General features: G+C 46.1%; 1 protein-coding gene across 1 annotated transcript in view; it reads right to left on the bottom strand.

Moving 5' to 3' along the window:
- MYO3B (myosin IIIB) overlaps positions 1 to 22399 on the bottom strand; it is a 392885-nt gene that overhangs the window by 99618 nt on the left and 270868 nt on the right. The window contains exons 28-30 of the mRNA XM_042446679.1: positions 14948 to 15059; positions 9374 to 9536; positions 7426 to 7506 (exon numbers count right to left, since the gene is read on the bottom strand). Of these exons, the coding sequence (XP_042302613.1) occupies positions 7426 to 7506; positions 9374 to 9536; positions 14948 to 15059 (356 nt within the window). The remainder of the gene's footprint in view (positions 1 to 7425; positions 7507 to 9373; positions 9537 to 14947; positions 15060 to 22399) is intronic.

Consider the following 22399-nt stretch of genomic DNA (forward strand, 5'->3'; position numbering starts at 1 on the left):
GAAGGCTTTCTCCTGCATTCCAACCATTCTTGTGAAGATGGTGGGATGGAGAGAAGTGCCTCCCCTTCACTATATATCATATATTCTTCTTCGTGGTCTCTGCGAATCATACAAATGGGTTTCACTGCGCCTGCGCAGTGCTGCTCGGAACCTACTGGAATCACTGGGCAGAGTTCACTCTGCAACATATTGAAACTTTTTGGCAGTAACTCCGCCCACCCGTTATAAGGCCCCTGCCTTCCCGCTCTTTTCCCCAGTTCCTTTTTTCCGCCGCACTAGCTGCTTCAGGGGAATTTCGCTTGCTTTGTTTGCTTGGAATCACTTTCGCTTTTGACCTCGGACTGTATCTTGACCATTCTTTGTCTCCCGCCCCTGGTAACTTCGGACTTTCGGACTGTTGACCTCGTTTCGGATTCTCCTCTGGCTTTGACGACTTCGGAAATGCCTGCACCTTTCAAGAAGTGCGACATTTGCGGGGGCAAGGTGCCCGTCCAGGACCCGCACTCCTCCTGCCTGCTGTGCCTTGGCAAGGACCACGACACCAAGGCCTGCCTGCTTTGCAGATCCCTCTCCTCCCAGGCCCGGAAAAAACGTGAGTCCCGGCTCACTTCGGCGATCGCCCTGGGGAAGGTGCAAGAGGGAGGTTCGCGGTCATTTTCTGTCCCGCCTTCGGCGCCCCCCGCCTCATCTTCTCGGGCCAGTGTGTCCAGCGTTGGATCTGGGAGAGCCGCCGTTCCCAGCGTGGTGTGTGTCCCGCCCGGGACCCCTTCCACCACCTCCGATGTGGCCCGTGGCTCCAAACCGCCCAGTGCCACCGACAAACCCTCCAAGCGCCCCCACAAGTCGTCGGGGACTGAGGGTACCAGGCCGACCTCCAAACCGAAGAAGGGATCGGAGGGCTCGCGTCCGAAGAAGGCCACCGAGCCAGAGGTCCACCTTGTATCGCCTTCATCCTCCAAGGCATCCAAGGAATCGCGCCATGCTAAGCCTAAGGGCCTGGCTGGACCTGTGGAAGGGTCGAAGTCCCCAAGGCCTTCGTCGTCGGCAGCGGCTGCTGTCCTCTTGGACCTCCCAGACAACCCGTTCTTCCCAACGGAGGAGCTTCCCAAGCCTGGGAATAAGAGGCACCACGACAAGTCCGGTCGTGATCTTGCCCCTAAAAAATCCAAGCCCTCCAAGGAGCGGCCCGCCACCAATCCACCGGAGGCGAAGGAGAAGAAGCGCTCCCCTTCCAAAAAGGCCCGCGCTTCGGTTTCGGCAGCTCCCCGCGACCCGGAGCCGACACTGGTACACCGGGGGACCCCGGTGCCGGACACTCCACTGCCTCTGTCGACCATGGACTTTCTCCATGGGACGGACGACACCGTTCTTCCTCGCTCCCCGGAGCACCGGTTGCCTTCCCACCCGGCAACCGACGACGAGGAAGACCAGCCCCGCGGCCAGGATGTCCCCGACCTCTTTTTCGACACGCAGTCGCGCCGGTACTACGTGTCGCTTTCGGAGGACAGAGCTTTGAGGGAGTTCACCAGGCTGAACCCCCGTCCCGTAGACCGGGCCACTCCGTCCAGATCGGTCCCGACAGTATCGGTCTACGAGAGGTCGCCGTCTCCATCTCGCAGACGCTCCCGGTCTTCAACTGACCTCGCTCCAACCTGCCTGAGATCCCAGGTTCGAGTGACGGACCCTCTCTCCTCCGACCTGGACTCCGAGGACGAGCCGCTGCTTCCTTCTGAGGCACCCTCGGACGAGGATGTTCTCTCGGACCCAGCCTCCCCCCAGAGGATGCACAACCCTGAGCCATCTTCCCCTTCGGACGACGTTCGGTCCTTCACCGAACACGTCGTCAAGATGGCGAGGGCCCTCGACATCGAGCTCGCTTCCGCGGAAGACGACGCCGAGGACCCGGTTGAGCGTCGGGTGCACGGACGGGTGCCTCTCTCCAGACCATCGTGAAGAGGTCCTGGGACTCTCCGGCCACCCTGTCGGCGCCCTCCCGCAAGGTGGAGTCCCTCTATAGGGTCGCCCCGGCGAGTTGCCCTTGGTTGGCCGACCACCCGAGGCCGAACTCTGCCATCGTCGAGGGAGCCCAACACAGCTTCGTCCCGAAGCAGGCCACCTCCCCTGTCGACCGGGAGGCGAAGAAGGTGGACGGGCTGGCCAAGAAGGCCTACTCGGCATCGGCTCTTGGCGTCAAGGCTGCCAACTACACCGCCTGCATGGGGGCCTACATCCAGACCCTCATGGAACGGATTTCCCCCCTCGTCCCAGACGTCCTAGATGACATCCAGAGGCAGCTGGTGGAGATCAGGGACGAAGCCCATTCCATTGGAAGCTGGCTCATCACCACTTCCAGGAATGTGGCGGACTGCTCAGGGAGGGCCATGTCGGCATCCATGGCACTTCGACGCCACGCCTGGCTGAGGGCCTCCGACCTCAACCCTACGGTCAGGGCGGCCATCGAGGACATGCCGCTCGACGGGACCGGGCTCTTCCACGCCGAGACCGACGACCGCCTGAACCGCAAGTTCAGGATGAAGGCGGCGGCGAAGAAGCACGGCATGTCCTCAGCACCGGCTTCTCTGTACCGGAAGCGTCAGCGCCCGTGGCAGCCGCAAGGTCAGTCACAGGGGACCTTCCCCCGGGATCGGCAGTCCCAGCAGCAGGGCTCCCAGAGACACCGCTTCTCCTCGCAGTCTTCCTCCTCCTCTGGCCGTCGCAACTTCCCGCCTCGGTACCGCAAGTCCCGCCGGCAGGACACCGACCAGGGGAAGAAGAGAGCCTGAAGGGACACAGCGCGCTTCGTCTCTCCTTCACCCCTCTTCTTTCTGGACATTTTGAGGCCCTTTGTTAACACCTGGGCCTCTATAACATCGGACTCGTGGGTTCTCAACATCGTCCGTAGGGGTTATGCCCTCGAGTTCCAAGAGCTCCCTCCAACTGGAGCCGTCATGTCCACTCCCCCCTCGGACACCCTTCTCGACGAAGTGCGCACCTTGCTTGGTAAAGGGGCAATCTCCCCTTTGCCACCCGATCAATGTCCTCGGGCCTTTTTCTCCAGGTACTTCACGGTACCGAAGTCGGATGGGGGCATCAGGCCCATCCTGGACTTGAGACAATTGAACTTGTTCCTTGACTACCGTCGCTTTCAAATGGTAACCTTGGCTTCCATTCTGCCTCTGCTCCACCAGGGCCTGTGGTTCGCGACCGTCGACCTGAAGGACGCCTACTTCCACATCGGGATCCGAGAGTCCCACCGGAGATTCCTCGCCTTCGCTGTCGGCTCCGACTCGTACCACTACAACGTGCTTCCTTTCGGCTTGGCCACGGCTCCACGGGTCTTCACAAAGTGCATGGCACCAGTGGTGGCATACCTTCATCAGAAGGGCTTCATGGTCTTTCCCTACCTGGACGACTGGCTGTTTGCAGCCGAATCCCAAGGCGAGCTGCAGGAGGCAGTCTCATTCGCCTTGCACCTCTTGGACTCCCTCGGGCTGGTCATTCAACAGGGAAAAGTCCCACTTCACACCGACCAGGCAGGTCAAGTTCATCGGGGCCATCCTCGACTCCGAAAACTGCCTAGCCTTCCTCCCTCCGGATCGGTTTCAGGCCCTGACAACGTCCCTCAGGCCGTGCAGCTCCCACAGAAGGGTGAGAGCCAGAGACGTCCAAGTCGCCCTGGGCCACATGGCATCGACGACATTCGTCACCCCCTGGGCAAGACTTTGTCTTCGGCCGCTCCAATCCTGGTTCCTCTCCGTCTTCTCTCCGTTGGAGGACCCTCCTTCAAAGTGGCTCACGGTACCGAGACCGGTGGCCGCTTCCCTCAGATGGTGGCTAGACAGCTCCAACGTCTGCACCGGGATGCCTTTCCATCAGCCCCAGGCACAACTGACTCTGACAACCGATGCATCCCTGGAGGGATGGGGCGCCCACCTGCTCGACCTTGTCGTCAAAGACAGGTGGTCCGCACAAGACAAGCTCCTCCACATCAACGCTTTGGAGATGCTCGCAGTGGAAAAGGCCTTGAGGGCGTTCGAGTTCGCTGTCTCAGGAAGAGTGGTCCTCTTGAGGACGGACAACACCACCGTGATGTACTACATCAACAAACAAGGTGGTACCAGATCCAGGACCCTGCTCGACCTCACGCTCCGCATTTGGGACTGGTGCATCCAGAGGCGCGTCCTCCTCCAGGCGATTCACCTTCCCAGGGAGGACAACGAGCTGGCAGATCGCCTCAGCAGATCTCCTTCGGTGTGCCACGAGTGGAGGCTCCATCCCGAGATGGTCAGCGACCTCTTCGATCGGTGGGGATCCCCCCGGATCGACCTCTTCGCGACCAGGTGGAACAGCCACTGTCCCCAGTTCTGCTCCAGGAAGCGATTAGACGGATCCCTCGGAGACGCATTCGCTTTCCTCTGGACGGGGGAGCTCCTCTACGCCTTCCCTCCGTTCCCTCTCATCATCAGAGTGGTGTCCAAGATGACAACAGACCGCTCGCATGCGATCTTGATCATCCCGTGGTGGCCGAGACAGCCGTGGTTCGCATCCCTTCTCCACCTCTCCAGGAGATGCTTCCTCCGTCTCGACCCTCATCCGGACCTGCTGTCGATCCAGGACGGACGAATTCTCCACCCCGACATCGAGAGCCTGCCGCTGGTAGCCTGGAGGATACAGCCCTGACTGCCCTGCCGGAGGCAGTGAGGACGGTGATCCTGGCTGCGAGGAAACCTTCCACCCAGCGCTCTTATGCCCTGAAATGGAGGAGATTTTGCTTCTTCCTTGACCAAAAGGGCTTGTCTCCTGCACAGGTGTCCACTCCAGTGGTGCTGGAGTTTTTGATGGCACTTTTGGATGGAGGGCTGTCCCTCACATCCATCAAATGCTACCTGTCTGCCATCTGTGCCACATACCAGTGCGGGGGGAGGGTTTCTTTCTTCAAAGACCCCTTGGTGAAGGGGTTCCTGAAGGGTTGTGCCAACCTTTATCCTCCTGTGTCGGTACCAACACCGGCTTGGAGCTTGGAGTCGGTACTGTCCGCCCTCCAATACAAGCCCTTTGAACCGATGGCCACAGCGAACTTGAGACTATTGACTTGGAAAACCGCTTTTCTTGTGGCCATCACCTCTGCCCGCCATGCGGGCGAACTCTGTGCTTTACGGAGGGACCAGCCATTCCTGAGGTTCCACAAGGACAAAGTGGTCCTCCATACGGACATCACCTTCTTGCCGAAGGTTGTGTCTGCTTTCCACATGTGCCAGGACATTGTGTTGCCCACTCTCGCATCCAACCCGACGTCGGATGAGGAGCGACGCCTACACTCTCTTGATGTCAGGAGAGCACTGGCATTTTACCTGGACAGAACTGCTGTCTCCAGTCGGTCCGAGAGACTTTTCCAATGCTACTCGGAACCGAAGAAAGGGTTGCCTGTGTCTGCGCAGAGGTTGTCCAAATGGGTGGCTGGTACCATCCACCTCTGCTATGAACTGTTAGGCAAGCCTCTCCCTGGCAGGGTTCGGTCCCACTCCACAAGGTCAATGGCAGCATCCTCTGCATTCCTGTCGGGGATTCCTTTGGAGGATGTCTGCAAGGCTGCTGTCTGGTCCCAACCTCTGACTTTTATTAAGCACTATAGGTTGGACACCAGGGCCATCCGAGACGCAGCTTTCGGGAGGGCTGTGTTGGTTTCAGGGTTGCATTGATTGCACTACTGATGTTTTGTGTTTATTACTCTTGTACAGTTGACACTGTTTACATTTGTTGAAGGTTGGTTTGCACAAGTTCTATGGGATCGGTCTTGCATGACCTCTGTTCCCTCCTCAGGTTTAGCAACGTTATTGCTATTTGATCTGTGCATGAACAAGAGACTGACTCCTTTATGGTTCAAGGTGTTTTTATTGTAATAAATATACCTTTGGATCACCATAGCTTTGGTCTCAGGACACTCCCTCCGCCGCATACCTTAGCTTGTCAGTCTAAACCCATTTGTATGATTTGCAGAGACCACGAAGAAGAAGGACAGGTTGCTTACCTGTAACAGTATTTCTTCGAGTGGTCATCTGCGAATACATACAAATCCCACCCGTCCGTCCCCTCAGTGTCCTGCTCTCATTGGCTCTTTCCATCGCCTGCTTGGCGGAAAAATTGCGGAACTGGGGAAAGAGCGGGAAGGCAGGGGCCTTATAACGGGTGGGCGGAGTTACCGCCAAAAAGTTTCAATATGTTGCAGAGTTAACTCTGCCCAGTGATTCCAGTAGGTTCCGAGCAGCACTGCGCAGGCGCAATGAAACCCATTTGTATGTATTCGCAGATGACCACTCGAAGAAATACTGTTACAGGTAAGCAACCTGTCCATCTCATTTGTGCTTCCAGTGTTCCCAAGACTGCATTTTTCCCCCTTTGGCTTTGGATCTTACAACCAGGGGTAGCCTTTGGTACTCTTTTAATTTTATGTGTGCATTTTGAAGCTGATTTTTAAAAGATTGCTTCAATTTTTTAAAAAAAGAAAATTATTTTCCTCTCTTAAGGGATTGATAGCCTAGGAGGTGCTAAATAAATATTTAAATAAATAAACTTCCCTGTGTCCATGCCAACACTGAGTGAAGACTGTGGGGGAGGGATTTTGCAGCTCTTCTCCACAGTCAAATGGCTTACTACCTGGGCTTTTTAACTGGAGACACCACAATCTGAATCTGGGACCTTCTATATGCAAATCATGTGCCTCCCCCCCAAGAAATGAAACTGAGACTATTCTATTGAGCTCATTTAACAGATCATCCCTGGGACTCATCCTAGGACTTTTTAAATGCAAAATAGGTCCTCTGTCAGTAACCTAAAATCTTTTACCATTTAATGCTATTAAGACTTTTAAAAAGTGTTTAATCGTGATTTAGAATAACTGGATTGAACAGGGCTGAAGTGAAATAGATAACACGGTCCACAGGACGGTCCACTGCCTCTGCCCCAAGGCTGGCATATAATGCTGATCTGTACAGCCTCTCAGACTCAGAAGGCAGCAATGGCAAACTTCCACTGAACAAATCTTGCCAAGAAAACCCTAGGATGGGGTCACCATAAGTCGGCTTGAAGCTACATAACAAGAACAAGCTTTGGTGGAAAAAACTAGCGTTTGGGGGCATCTTCAAGAGCAACAAGTCTTTAGGATACCAACAGACATAGGAAGCAGTATAGAAATTGATTCAATCACAGTAAAAAGCTGGGTTATCTGGACTGTGATCAGACAGAGTTCTTTCACCAGATGTCAGAATGGACCCAAAAATAAGGGCAAGTGAAATCAGGGATCAGAAAGACCCATATTTAAGAGCCTTTTGTTTTGGCTGCACATTATGTCTGTCAGACGCAAACACTGACATGGGAAGTTACCCTCAGTAAAATAGGTGTCAGCTGTGAAAATATTGTTTTAATTACCTGCTTGAATATGAATAGCAGCATCGGTTCTTCTGTTCTTTATATCCTTGAACTTCCTGCGTGCATCATATCCTCTCCAGGCTAAAAATACAAAGCCATGTGTTGTGAATTATATTCAGTTAAAGGAAAGGCTACAGAGTCAGAAATGTGTACCACAGTTTGAACCACACCACTGTTACACATCCCACCCAAGTACTATCTCTCCAGTTCAGCGTCTATCAAACACAGGCCAGGGCCAAAATTTGGGGAACACGGTTCCTAAACTTAAAACAGTTTCTTCTATCTTCTTTCACATTGTGTGCTCTTTTGATTAGGTTTGCCACCTCACCTCCCTCATGGGGAAAAGAAACCATGGTTGTTGCTCGTTTGTATGGGTTCAGTGGTTTGCATATATACAAATAATTCTGAACACCCTACCCACATTGCATCATTAAAAGATAGACAGCTTAGGGACAAAGGTGTAGTGCCACCAAACCACACAAAACACATAGTTTCAATATCAGAAACAGGTCAACTCTATTCTGAGGCAACAAAGGGCAAGGCAACTCCCATGTCAGTACTATTTCATATGTTCTCTAATATACTTCCAGTCTATGCACTGAGCCGTGAACTTGACCCACATCTGTCTGCACTACACTTTAGCTCAAATGTGGTGTTCATGTGATGAAAAGTATTCAGGAGCACTCTTAGTTGTAGTGGGCTGCTCTGTTCCTGTTTAAGGAGGAATGCTTTTGCCTCCAAAATATTATTTCCATCTTCAGATGAAGCAAGAGGAGGACAAATGTGCAATGCAGAGGCAGGTTAAGATAGGATTGGCTAGCAGATGCTTTGCAACCAAGCCCTCCCTCTCATTAGTTAGGAAGAGATGCAAGGCCTTGCTCATTGCTTTCAACCCCTACAGTGCAAAGGGAGAGTCAACTCTGGAGGGAGTGGCAGTTAAGGAAGAGAGAGGTGCCTCCTAGATCAGAAGAAGCTCCTCATGTGTTGTTTTTTTCCTACATTTGGGGAATTTTGCTGTTTGAAATGAAAGACAAGATAGTTCACATTCCATGTAGGACAGCAATTGTTGGCAAGTAAGAGGCTTCAACTGCTGCCCACCAGCATCTCCCACCTCAGATGATCACCTCATTCTGGCTTGTGGAAGGACCATCCCTACTCAGATTGTACCACTTATTAATATTAACCAGGAAAAGAGTGATATACCTTTCTAATAGCATCTCCACAAGTATCAATCAGGAAATAAAAGATTCCCCAGACTCCTCCCTGGTGTCTCTTTCATGCAGAGAGAATATATTGCATACAATCTAGGCTATAAGTTAAAGTTGTGCTCTCTCTCATGCACTACAGATCCACATGCTTGATCACAGAATCAGCAGACATAGTATGTTATCTAATGGAACCATACAGAAGCTCTCAATGAACGTTTTAAGCCTCATCTATCAACTAGGTTGGGTACACTTTGGATTTCTGTTTTTTCCCTGCTCTAGAATGTTAATTAAGCCAAGTTTAATATATAGACCTAGGTAGATACCATAAAACTATTTATGTAATTTTGGGGCCAATTAGACTTAACCAACACTATTTTGCCTTCAAAAGAGAATATGAAGTTCTAGTTATGAGCCTAACAGATACCGAAACCATTTGGGATGCAGATGTGCATATTTTTTAATTCTTTAAAAAGTCAATTTTTACATTGCTTCATAGCCTCATGGAGACATTTTACAACTCTGTTTATTTACAGGCAAAACCTATAAAAATGTGCAGGCAAAGACACTAGCAATTACAAAGCTGATACATTAGAAATTATTCCATGTAACACTGGTACTAGTTATCCCAACAGAAAGAGCTTGCCACATGTTATTTTGGATTCTATATCCAGCTATTAAGAGAATGGATAGGCAATTTGTTTGCAGTTTCAAAAGCTGGAGGGGAACTCAGAATTCCTTACCTGTTTGAATGGCAATGGCACTGTTTCTTCTTTTCTTTTTGAGTTTCTTGTACCGCCGAGCTCCAAGCCACCCTTTGGTATAAGCTTGCATTATGACCACCCGACCTATAACTTCACGCAGAAACAAGTTCAGCTGTTCAACATGGTAATACTTCAGAAAAACCTGAAATGAAATATTGGTATTAAAGATTATAGCAGAAGTTGGCGCAAGAAAATAATTCCAGAAAGGCGGATGGCAAAAAGGGCAATGTAGGTTGAACATTTGGGCTAAATTTCAAAGAATGGCAGTATGTTGCTTTGCACATGAATGTTTAATATAGTAGTATTATTTTTAGTCTTGAGGACTGCACTATTCCCTGGTAGAGCCTGAATGAGCTCCTTTTGGGACTATTACCCTTAAAATTCCACAGCCAACATAGTCAGTGACTGCCATATCCCAAGCTTTTACAGCTAGCCCAAACTCGCTCACTACTAAAGCAAGAAGCAAAACACCAACCTTCTCCATCACCACACTTCAGAGAGTGTGACTTCACCACCCCAGTACAGAAAGTGAAGGCAATAGCTTGTGCCTGCCCTGCAATCTGAGAAGGAGATGAAGGATGAGGTGGCAGCTCATATCTTCCCCCAAATTCCCCGAGAAAGCCATCATGGTGATAGCAGCCATGCACAGATATCATTAAAAGGTGAAGGGCACATCATTGCAATGTATGACTCCACCTGCCCACTGAGACACTGTGCCCCTACAATGCACCTGCCTGCATGCAAAGGAAGAGATGGTGCCAACAGAAAAGATGGTGAATGTGATGACAGCACCCCTGAAGGAGGAGGCAGAAGTAGCTGTCAGCCTTAGTCCCCACGCTGCCAAATGCCAGCTCTGATGAGCTGTGCAAGAGCAGAAGGGGCTGATCTCCAGACAAGCAAGGATCTGATGAGGACAGGGGAAGGAGCAGAACACTAACCAGTGTCCCACCACCCAAGGAAATCCCAGAGTCTATTGGTGAACTGGTCCTGAAATCATTGCTCACAAGATCCATTCATAATTAGGTTTGACAAATGGATCCCACACTTGCCCACAAAGAAAATCCCTCTCTTTCTCAGCCTAGAGTCCATCACTTCCCCACCCAATGATATAATTGAAAGAATAATTGCATCCAACTGTCTCTCCTAAGTGGCCCCTAAATCCTCTGAGGCCTTTGTACTAGCCAGCTGTGAGGGTATCTCCTGAAAATCCTGTGGTAGCAGCAAAATAGTTCCTTAGTATCTAGCTAAGAATAGCTGGCTTTGTTCCACTACCCCATGTGGGGAACAGAAAAAGGAGCAAAGCCAGGAGAATCAGTACTATCTTCAATATGTGATTGGAGATAGCAGGGATTTCTTTCAGGGTAGGCCTGGGTTGAGGCATTTCTACAGGCCAGATTGGTTCTATGGGATGGCAATTCCTCTCTACAAAGTGGTCATTTATCACAATGGACAAATAAACAAGGGGCTAGCTTGGTGACTACATGCTTGAGTGTTAGACTAGAACTCTGTAAGACCAGGCTTCAAATTCCTGCTCAACCCTGGAAACAAACTGGGTGACCTTGAGCAAGTCACAATCTCTCCACCTCAGAGAAAGGCAGTAGGAAGCCTTCTCTGAATAAATCTTGCCATAAATCAGATTTGTGGCACATAGCAACAAAATATAACCCACTATGTAAACTAGATGGCAGGTGGGAAAATTGCACTACAGAATATTCTACCACAATAAAATAGCTCTTTGCAACAAAATTACTAGTCCTAGTCCTAGTCCTAGTCCTAGTCAGCATTAAAACCTCAGTAGGATGGTCCAGCCATTTCCGTGGCATGCTATACTTCTACATGATGGTAACATTCTGGTGAATGTCACATTAGGGAGAATGACTGTTGTTCTGTGTATATAATTAACAGATATAACCAGAAGGTCTTGGACATTAACCTTCAAAATAGGAAGCAACTCAAAGATAAGAGGATTGCTTAAAAGGAAGACAAAAGCAGAGTCAGAAGATTCTTTGGAAGCTATTTAAAATCCCAGTGAGAGAAGCCACAGGCACAGCTTAAATGATTTTAGAAGGGGATTAGACAAATTCACCATGGGCTCAGTGGGTATTGATCATTATAGTCACACGGAGCTCCTTGTTTAGGAGTATTCTTTTCAATCAGAGCTCAGAAAAAATACTTGTCTGGACTACAATTCTGGCTGGAAGAGTCTAACAACTATAGTCCAAAAAAGCAACCTTTCTAAACTCTGTTGTGGTTTCTGGCCAGGCGGCAGGGGGAAGAAACAGTATGGGAAAGCTTTTTGTCCCCATGCTCTGCTTCCTTGAGGCCTCTGATTCAACATGGTAGGAAACAGGATGTTGGATTGGATGAACCTTCAGACAGATCAAATTGGAGCCTCTTGTTTTCATGAGGAGACATCATTTTCACAGTTAGGGAAGCAACCAAGCATGCATGGTGTCCACCCCCCCCCCCCCCCCCAAATCTATTGTCTGGCATTTGTTGTTAGCTGCCCTCAAGCCATCCTCAACTCATGATGAACCTGTGGATAAGATATCTTCAAGACCACTTGTCCTCAGCCTTTCTGCTCAGAGCCTGCAGTCTCAGGCCCATGTCCCCTCTGATTGAATCTCTCCACCTAGCATGCAGTCTTCCTCTCTTTTTGCTGCTTTCCACTTTTCCTAACATCATCTTTTGTAATGATTCATTTTTCTTCTTGACAAAAGCCTCAATTTAGTCACCTCAGCTTCCAGGGAGAGTTCAAGCTCGATCTGTTCTAGAACCCATTTGTTTCTCTTCTTGGCCATCCATGGTATTCTCAATACTCTTCTCCAGCAGTATATCTCAAATAAGTTGATTTTCTTCCTAATGTTTTTTTTAACTCTCCAGCTCTTGATCCTGTACATGGTGATGGGAAATACAATGGTTTGGATGATCCTCATGTTAGTGTTCTTTACATTTATATATCTTTGCATTTTATGATCTTGTCTAGTTCTTTCACAGTGGCCCTTCCCAATCCTAGTCTTCTTCTTGACGGCAGTCCATTCTGGTCTATATTTGAACCAAGTTATGGGGACTCTTTGACTGTTTCAGTTTTCTCATTGTCTAGGATTAATTCTTGTAGAAATGCTGTGGTCTTTTTTTATTTATTTATTTTGGATGTTCAGCATTAATCCAGCCTTGGTACTTTCTTCCTTGACCTTTTTCAGTAATTGCCCCAGGTCTTACTTTGTTTCTGCTAGTAGCATTGTGTCATCCACATATCTTAGCCTGTTAATGTTCCTTCCTCCTATCTTCACTCCTTTTGCCTCTGAGTCCATGCCCATTCTGCATAGAATATTTTCTGCATTTAGACTGAATAAATAGGGTGATGGTATGTAGCCTTGCCTGATACCTTTGCTGATTGGGAACCATTCTGTTTCTCTGTATTCTGTTCTGATGGCTGCCGCTTGTCTTCAGTATAGGTTACACATAAGGACAATCAGATGTTGTGGCACTCCCATGTCTCTAAACACAAGTCATAACTTTCCATTATCTATGCAATTGAAGGGTTTGCTGTAGTCAATAAGGCACATGCAGATTTTCTTTTGGAATTCCCTAGTGCACTCCATTATTCAATATATGTTTACAATATGATCCCTAGTGCATCTTCCTTTCCTGAATTCAGCTTATACCTCAAGAATGTCTCACTCCAAAAATGGCAGCATTCTTATCAGCAAAACTTTGAGGATGACTTTACTTGCATGAGAAATAGTGCATGATTCTGTAATTACTGAAATATTTTATATCTCCTTGTCTGTGGATGGGGATGTGTATGGGTCACTTCCAGTCTACGAGCCAGTGCTTTGTTTTCCATATTTATTGACAGATTTTAGTTAAAACTAAGCTTGACTCCTTTCTGTGAGTTGTAGTAGTTCTATTGGTATAATATCTGTTCCTGATAATGTATTCTTTCCAATTGCTTTGAGTGCAGCTTTTACTTCACAAAATTTGGGGTTCATTTTCACAGGTTTTTCTTTGCATGTGTCATTCAACTTTTCAAATTTTTTAAAATTTCATCATGGTTGTGTATTGTGTTCCTTTTCTGATCGTGGAGCATCCCCACCCTTGGTTTAAGTTTCTTTTTGAATCTTGGATCTTGTGGAAGAGGTCTCTTGTTCTTCCTTTTTATTATTGACATATATTTCTCTGCACTAATTGTTGTACAGTGGTACCCCGGGATACGAAATACCCAGGTTACGAAATTTCCGGGATACGAAAAAATCCCATAGGAAATAATTGTTCCGGGTTACGAATGTTTTTTCGGGTTACGAAAAAATTTTTGGTGCTTTTTTCGGCTTTTTCGCACGAAATCGCGGCTTTTCCCCATTAGCGCCTATGGCATTTCGGCTTGCGAATGCTTTTCGGGTTACGAAAGCGGCGGCGGAACGAATTAATTTCGTAACCCGAGGCACCACTGTACTACATTATTCTTTCCCTTGCATGTTTGTACTATATCATAGATATTATGCAGATGTTCTGATGGGTACATGGTACACTTTGTATCAGAGCTGGTCCAAGGCATTTTGCTGCCTGTAACAAATGGTGCCCACTCACTCCACACATACACATACACACCAAGGAAAGGCACCTTACAACTTAGGCCAGTCAAAGATGATCTCTCACTTCCTGGCTATAAAAATATAACATAAATAAGCTTAATAACTAACTATATGCTGCCTTTTCATGACAGTCAGAGTCTGCTGCCTGAGGCATCCACCTCATTACGCCTTATAGAAAGCTCAGTCCTGCAGTGCTGTGTTTTACTAGATACTTGTCCATGAAAAATAATCATTTGTTGAAAAATATTCTCCTCTTTTCTTATCAATTCCTCCCTGCACATAGAAAAGTAGTAGGTCAGGGAGAAGGCCAGGCTAGGGAACCTCTTCCTGAGGTACTTGAGTGCTTGCCTCCCTCCCAGCCCCCATGCTGGAACTCATTAAAGTATTATTTTCTTGCATAGCATTTGAGATTGTATAATACCATCAGAGCTGGGCAACATTTCAAGATCACTCTTCAAATTAGCCCTTAACTTTGACATGAAGTTCCCTCTGAGAATACTAAATGGCTCTCTGTTTTAAATACTGATCCTCATTCCACATTACCAGTCTCTTGCTGGAATGTCCCTTGTTTCAAAGGCAACTGCCCCAGCAAATGCCTTGCCTCTCAAAAATCTATAATAAAAGGAACAGGAAGTGGAATTCCTCAGAGCTGGTATGGCCCCAAATGATCTGAAAGACCACAACATAAAATGCAGTTTTTGTGCAAAGGGCTATGTCTACATCTTCTCAAAGGCAATGTTGGTGGCTGGCAAGGGAATAGCTTCTCAAATTGTCAGAATCTGTTTTGTGAGAAGAATTAGTCAGCTTTCCAACTCAGAATGGTTTTCTACAGATTATCTGCCCTCTCCAATACACGCACATTTCATCTTCTTTACAGTTAGATATTGCATATTACAGGGTTGGCATATTGATGGTACCTGTTCATGCTCTGAGAGATGTGGAACAGAATTTATCTTACCTTTGTTTTACCAAGAGCCCACTTGTCTAACTTGGCTTTTTGTAGAATAGCAATGCAGCTTTCTTTGCTAGGAAGAGGCGTCTCATGAGCCTTGAAAGCAATGTAATAATACCTTTAGAAACAGAAGAGACAGGAAAAGTGCAGGTTAGGATAAACTAATCTGTTATTGTACAGAATTAGGATGCAGTTTTAGAAAGTCCTGCAGGTTTTCTAGGCTATAACTTTGTGGTCAAGAAGCTGGAGAAAAGGCACTATCTAAATTGTCTTACACATTCTCTTCCTGTGCATGCCAAGTGTGGTTGGGTGCATTTGCTGCCACACACAAGGCTTGCCTCAAGCAAGGTTTAAGAAGCATGTGGAAGCCTTTATAAATGACCAGCTTGGTTGGAAGCATTGAGATCTCCCATTCATGAATTTCAGATGCTACTTCATTCCGTATTCAGTCTGAATGATGAGGGTAGTAGCTGGTGGGCGGGGGCAAACAGGCTAATAAAACAGTCTCACCTAGTTTTGAAATGAGCTGTCCAAACAACATACAGGATGATTAAGGTCAATTTTTGGACTTTTCATTGCCTCAGGGCTTTAATCCAGAGGAAAAATATGGGAATTTGTCCTGGGTTTGAGGAGGAAATTTAGATATATGCATACATGTATGGTCTGTGCTCCATAGCAACATTGGTGAGAGCTACATTGGTGGTGGTGGGAGGAGTTCAGAAACACATACATTTACATGCATAGGAGGGGAGAGGGGAAAAAACCCTGCACATACTGAGATTTATCATTTGAAAGAATTGTGTTAACAGTTCTCCCAAACTTGCCTTAGTTTGTGTAGACAAACCTGCATTCTCTGTGAATCAGGGCACCCCAAAGGTAAGTTGAATACTTTCAGTGTAAACATGCCCCAAAATAGTTCGAAGGGAACCAGAAAGTTGTTCTAGATGTAGACTCTGACCTTTGCCAGGCAAGCTCAAACCTATGCTCAAACATGAAGCACCCAGGTTCAATCCACCCCATAAAGGCCCGGTACACATGGGTGGTAAAATGCCACCCTTCATAGCTGTGCAGCTGTGCATCAGCATCCACATGTGGCAGCACAGATGCGCACTCAAAAAGGAGCCACTCTAGGCAGCTTCTTTTTTGTACCATCATAAGGGCTGCAACGCAGTCCTATGACGCTGCATCACTAGGGCTAGGCGCATCTGAATGCCCAGCCCTATCAAGCCCTAATATCGCCACAACGTGCCCATCTGTACCGGGCCAAAGTCAGTGTCAGGAAGATACAGTGGGGTAACCCATATACTTTTAAATAACCTTTAAACTTTTAAACTTTTAATTTGTCATAAATAATCTATACACTTGTAAATTCATCTGAGCTCCTTGAAGAAAAGGAGAACAGCGTGCTTGAGAATAGCAAGGGGGAGGAAGGAGAGGAGAAGAATTATGAACACTTGCACCACATAGTTGCCTGAATATTGGGAGGAATTTGTCACACTCACTCAGTAGTGAAAAAGCAGCATGATTGGGGGGGGGGGGCACTGATGAGTTTTGCCCATCAATTAAAAGCAGCACTGCAGGAACAGACCAGCTTCTGGACAAACACTGCTTCATGTAATAATGTACAGCCACATAATAATAAAGGTAGAGCTATCCTGGTCTAATTCCACTTTTCAGGCCTGGTGTGATAAAAGTCCTGGGAACTGGTCCAAAATATTTGGGGGCAGGGGTAAAACCTCCCACCCTCTCTTAAAACACAATAAATAATGTCCGTTTCTCAACACACTTATCTGTTGATGGTTTTTGAAATAGCTTCTTCTTCAGAGTTAATAAAGCAATGCCCCCAAGCCTTTTCAAGCTATTTTGTCATGAATTTATGATATTTTCCCAAGTGGGGAGAACTTGCTTGTGGCTGAACCCTCCTGCCCCCACCTCCAGATTTCTTCCATCTGTATCCAGTGGTTAATTGTTAGCAGTCTCTGTAGCGCACGCTGACACTGAAAGATGGTTGAGACTCAACCTCTGTCAGCATGTGTCAAGGCTGCAATTAGTTTATAATAAAAATGACTCCCATATCCATCTTCATTACAAAAGGAGGAGAGAATGCAATCATAGGCAAAAGGAAGTTCTGCATCTTTAGACCGGCACTAGAAATTAAGAAGAACTGCAACATTAAAGGCAATTGACTATGTTCATCAAACCATTAAAATGTTCTCTCAATAGGGGCAGTCCTGCATACTTTTGGGATTGTATACATCCCAGAAAATTCCCAGCTGCTGTGGGAATTCCCCCCATACACTTGGTTTGTGGGGGTGTGACTTCCTGTAGCCAGGAGACCCCAACTAAGGATCTCTCCCTCTGCAGGATGGCTATTCTCATCAGAGAGGGGGACTCCTATAGAAAAGTGCTTCCTTGGAACCAGATTATGATACAGAAGGCAGGGAATGACTTTAGGCATCTGTACCTTGTGAAACTAGATCCCAGGATTCCACAGAATGGAACCATGACAGTGAAAGTGATTATATAGTTGTCTCGTATAGAAACACCCTTTAATCTTATTTGCTTGTGGCAGGGACAACCAGGGCAAGCCCTACCCTTAGGCAAAGGAGGTGAGCACTAGCAGTAAATGATGGGGTGCAGCATGTTAGCCTCCCAGCTATTCTTCTGAAATGTGCTGTCTGTTCCAGATGTTGAAGACAGAGGTCTGTGTGCTACACAGTCTATCCCTGTCCCTAAACTAGTTTTCTGTCTTCAAATGCATCTAAGAACATTGTCATATCACTAGTGCTGTGGTAAGATTGAAGTTTCAGTCTAGTCAACTTCTGGGTATGGCTTAGCTCAGACTCAAATAAGAATTTCATGTACTTTTGGCTAACCAATCTCCCCTACAGGGTCATCCTCAGACAGATTCCTTTATGACTCATCCCTACTTTTTTCATCTACTGTGTTACTACTACTCATACACACACTGATCTGTAAGGAAGAAACTGAGAGTATGCAAACACATAGCAGAGATCCTGATAGGTGAGATAATTGGACAGTGGCAAGGATGAACATGGAGGACATAGGAGAAACCACTGGGGCAGCATAAACTATCTCTGACTTCTGCACATGGTGTGGGAAAGACAATCCTTTTACAAGAACACAACAGAGCATGAGAATTATGCTTTATTATCGAGGAAACGTGCATAGTTAGTGGTTGTTATGTGCCTTTAAGTCATTTCTGATTTAGGGAGACCACAAGTTTGAGAGAAACTCCTAACAGGGTTTTCTGGGGCTGAGAGTGTGTGACTTACCCAAGGTCACCCAGTGGTTTTCCATGGCAAAGTGGGAAATCAAACCCTGATTTCCAGAGTCATAGTCCGACACTCAAACTATTTATACTACACTGGCTCTTTTGCACATGGTTGCCTTCCAATTAAATGTCAGCTTTATTTAAGCCATAAAGCCTGCTTCAAGTATGTACAACCAAAGCTTGCTAAAAGTCATCATTTGGCTGTACTGATTATGGGAATGGGGATGAAAATTCATCATTTCATAATGATAGCCTTTTAAAATTTAATATTGAGGTGGCTTTATGCTCTATGTCCACTTCAGGTATCTACAGTACTTTGTTTTCCATGGCAAAACTTATCAAAATGATAAATTATAGAATACATCCCAACCAAAGTTTAGAATATTTGAGTCCTACTTACATCAATCAGAGAGTTCAAATACATGTTTAATTCTCTCCACTAAATGAAAGAAACTTAAGCCTGCAAACCTAACACAGGAAGTACAATCCTAAACACATTTGCAGCCTCAAGTCCCAAACAGTGAAACTTATTTTTGTATAAACATGTATAGAATCAAACTCTTCAGTGTTTAACCTGGGGCTTTACCACATCAGCCCCATTCTCACAGCAATCACATGGGGTGGGATGGAAACATACCATATTCAGAGCCTTGATATTGCACGTCTTCAAAATTGCATAGTTGCGGTCCAAAACACACTACGGAAATAATCCAGTTTGAGGTGCCCTGCCTCAGTGAAGGCTAAACATCTCTCAAAACGATAGTTCCCAGAATTCCCTAGCATCGAGCCAGGGCAGTTAAAGTGGTCTCAAACTGGATTATTTCTACAGTGTGTTTTGGACTTGGGGCTGCTGCTGTCATCACACTCTCTTCATGTGTCTCCTTTAACCCCACCTTCCTGCCTCATACCTCATTTTGGTATTTTTGTAAATTATTATTTTTTAACTCACACAACTCCAGAGCTCTGCTATAATGCTCAGTAAAAAAAAGTTTCAAAAAGAAAAAGAAAAAGAAATAGGAAAAAAAAAGATAATTGGGCTGCTTGGGAATAGTGAGGGGGACAGGGCAGGAGGAGGAGCAAAATTTCACCCCATTTGTGCTACCAACTGCTCATTAACAGGTTTCATCCATCAGTGAAAAGGATGCCCTAACTGGGCATGGGGGACAGAGTAGCTATGGGTCAGAGAAAGCAGCATGCAGTAAATATTGCCAAAGTTTCTTTGTTTCCAGGGGTAATTACAGATTAAAAGCCACCTTGGACAGAATCTGCCCACAGCGGTGTAAGAGGTGGCCGATTACTTGACTATATTGTTAGCAAATAGTAATATATAAATATATATATATTTTCTGGAATGAAATAATTTCTGTTTGTACATGTAAGTACAATTTTGATGACTGCATAGCACATTAAAGATCCTAAATATTTGATAATTTCATGTAGTGATATACAGCTGCAATAAGAAAAGTTCTAGGCCATCTATCTTACCCGAGTAAAAACACCACTTAAACTTTGCTTAGAAATGTCACCAGCTGCACGAACCTGCACATATAGCAATTTACAGATTGCAGGGCTGGGTCTGTAATACCACCCCCAGCCATGGGATCTCCTCTCTGTTCATATGGAGACTTTGGGCACCTTGATCATGCAAAGGTTCTGTGACATAGCAAAGCTGCCTAGACGTCTTCCCCTGCAGCTTTCCTATTTCCGTCACATATCTAGGTGCATGAACACCAGAGCTGGGAAGACCCTCAGATTATCAGGAGCAGGGTTGTGGGTTACACCTTCATACAAATAACATGAAATGGTTTTACCTTTTGAAATTTTATGACTTTTTGGCGCCATCATTATTGGCATCTCTCCACTCACCCTCATCTTCTGCAGTCTTCCATCAGAGAAGTGTCCTTGTCATCATACATTTGATGAAATGGTCACTAGTGCATGACAGCTAATGCCACAATTAATCTATCAGCCTTGAATATGTCACAAGGCTCTATTATTTTTGCAACACAATGATATTTAACTGTTAACCACTTGCTGCATTGGAAAGCCATGATAAACCATGGGACCATACCAAACCTAGCTTATTGAGGATAAGCAGCATGCTGGTCCTAAATAATATATTTGTTTAGATGTTTGGGGGCACCAAAACTAAAGGTCTGTGGTTTTCAAAAGTGGTAGCTACTGGAATTCTACAAGCCATAGAAAATTGCTCTACAATTTGTTTCTCTCATTCATTGTGGAGAAAGCTAACCAGAGAACCAGAGTCTGCTGGGCTCACGTGTCATTCCAAGAAGCCGAGATGAAAGGCCCCTGCTTGTTTAGTTGCTCCCCCCTATGAGAAGCCAATGACAGTGTCATGCCTACAGTATCTTGGCTTACTGTGACATTTGAATGTGACTGGCATATTGCATCTTTGTCCTACAGCTGCGAATCCACCCTCCTCCCAGTTCGTTCTATGCATATATACTATAATCTAGAAGACATCTGATTTGGTAGAAGAACAATCAAATTTAAAATGATTCACCAAAAACATAGAACTAATTCGTTAGCATCAGGCTTGCACATCAGTCATAGGATTAGCATGGTTTTGTACAAGGTAACATGAAAGAGAAAATCCCCTGTAAGAAAGCAAAAGGATCTTTCTTTTTTTAAAAAAAACATACACATACACGTGCGCGCGCACACACAAACTAAACTAATAACAACTTACTGGGTGCTTTTCAGAGTAAGAATTCAACTATCAGAAAGAGAACACATTATAATAAGATCTTGTGTGGATTTAATTAACTATAACTCCCACAGAGTCAAAGGTAACATATCCTAAATTACTTTCAGCCAAGGAATGCATCATGCAGAAGGCAGTATTTCTCATGGACTGGAGCAGAAGAGTGTTTGCACCTTCACTCCACTAATATCCCTGCTGAAACTAGTCACAGCTTAGCCAGGGTGGTCTATCATGAACCCTCATCTATACTTTATTCAAGTGGAGAGAGGGGAGGTAAGAATCAGATCCTGGGAATATACAATATACAACCTCATCTCCCCATCACTAATAATAATAATAATAATAATAATAATAATAATAATAATTATTATTATTATTATTATTATTTATATTCCGCTTAATCACTTGGAATCCAAGCGGATTACAACAATAAAAGAGGATACAATTAAAATTCTAAAACCCCTATCCCTCCCTCCAGTATAAAAACATAGTAATACTAAAAAGAGATTAAACCAGACAGATATTAAAACAATAGTATAAAATCAGAGTTAAAATCAGTGGAAGATTTGTAAAAAAGAAATGTATAGTGGGGACCAGACAGGATGGAAAATGGGATGGAGAAAAGGGGAGAGAAGTGGAGGGGGGGGGGAGGCAGGAAAATAGAGGTGGACCTAGTCTGGAAAGGCCTGCTGGAAGAGATCCATCTTAATAGCCTTCACTATGTCTAGTGTCTATGTTAGTGTCTAGATCAAGGGAAGTAATAGTGCCACAATATTCTGCTCTGGTCAAGCCCCACCTGGAATTTTGTGTCCAGTTCTGGGCGCCACAATTCAAAAAGGACATTGAGAAATGAGCGTATCCAAAGGAGGGCAACTAAAATGGTGAAGGGTCTGGAAACCATGCCCTATGAGGAATGCCTTAGGGAGCTGGGAATGTTTAGCCCGGAGAAAAGAAGGTTAAGAGGTGGTATGATAGCCCTGTTTAAATATTTGAAGGGATGTCATGTTGAGGAGGGAGCAAACTTGTTTTCTGCTGCTCCAGAGACTAGGACCCGCAGCAATGGATGCAAGCTGCAGGAAAAGAGATTCCACCTCAACATTAGGAGGAATTTCCTGACAGTAAGGGCTGTTCGACAGTGGAACACACTTCCTCGGAGTGTAGTGGAGTCTCCCTCCTTGGAGGTCTTCAAACAGAGGCTGGATGGCCATCTGCCAGGGATGCTTTGATTTGGATTTCCTGCATGGCATGGGGTTGGACTGGATGGCCCTTGCGGTCTCTTCCAACTCTATGGTTCTATGATTCTATGTAGACATTCTGGGAGTTGTAGTCTCCAGTCTAAAACAACTTTTCCAGACTCTAAGAAAAAGCCAGGCTTGCCATCAGCCTCTTTACAGGCTTTGGAAAAGAAAGTGATCTGTAGCCTTTCACTCTACTCAGG

The sequence above is a fragment of the Sceloporus undulatus genome, chromosome 1 (genome assembly GCF_019175285.1).
Source record: "Sceloporus undulatus isolate JIND9_A2432 ecotype Alabama chromosome 1, SceUnd_v1.1, whole genome shotgun sequence".
Taxonomy (NCBI): domain Eukaryota; kingdom Metazoa; phylum Chordata; class Lepidosauria; order Squamata; family Phrynosomatidae; genus Sceloporus; species Sceloporus undulatus.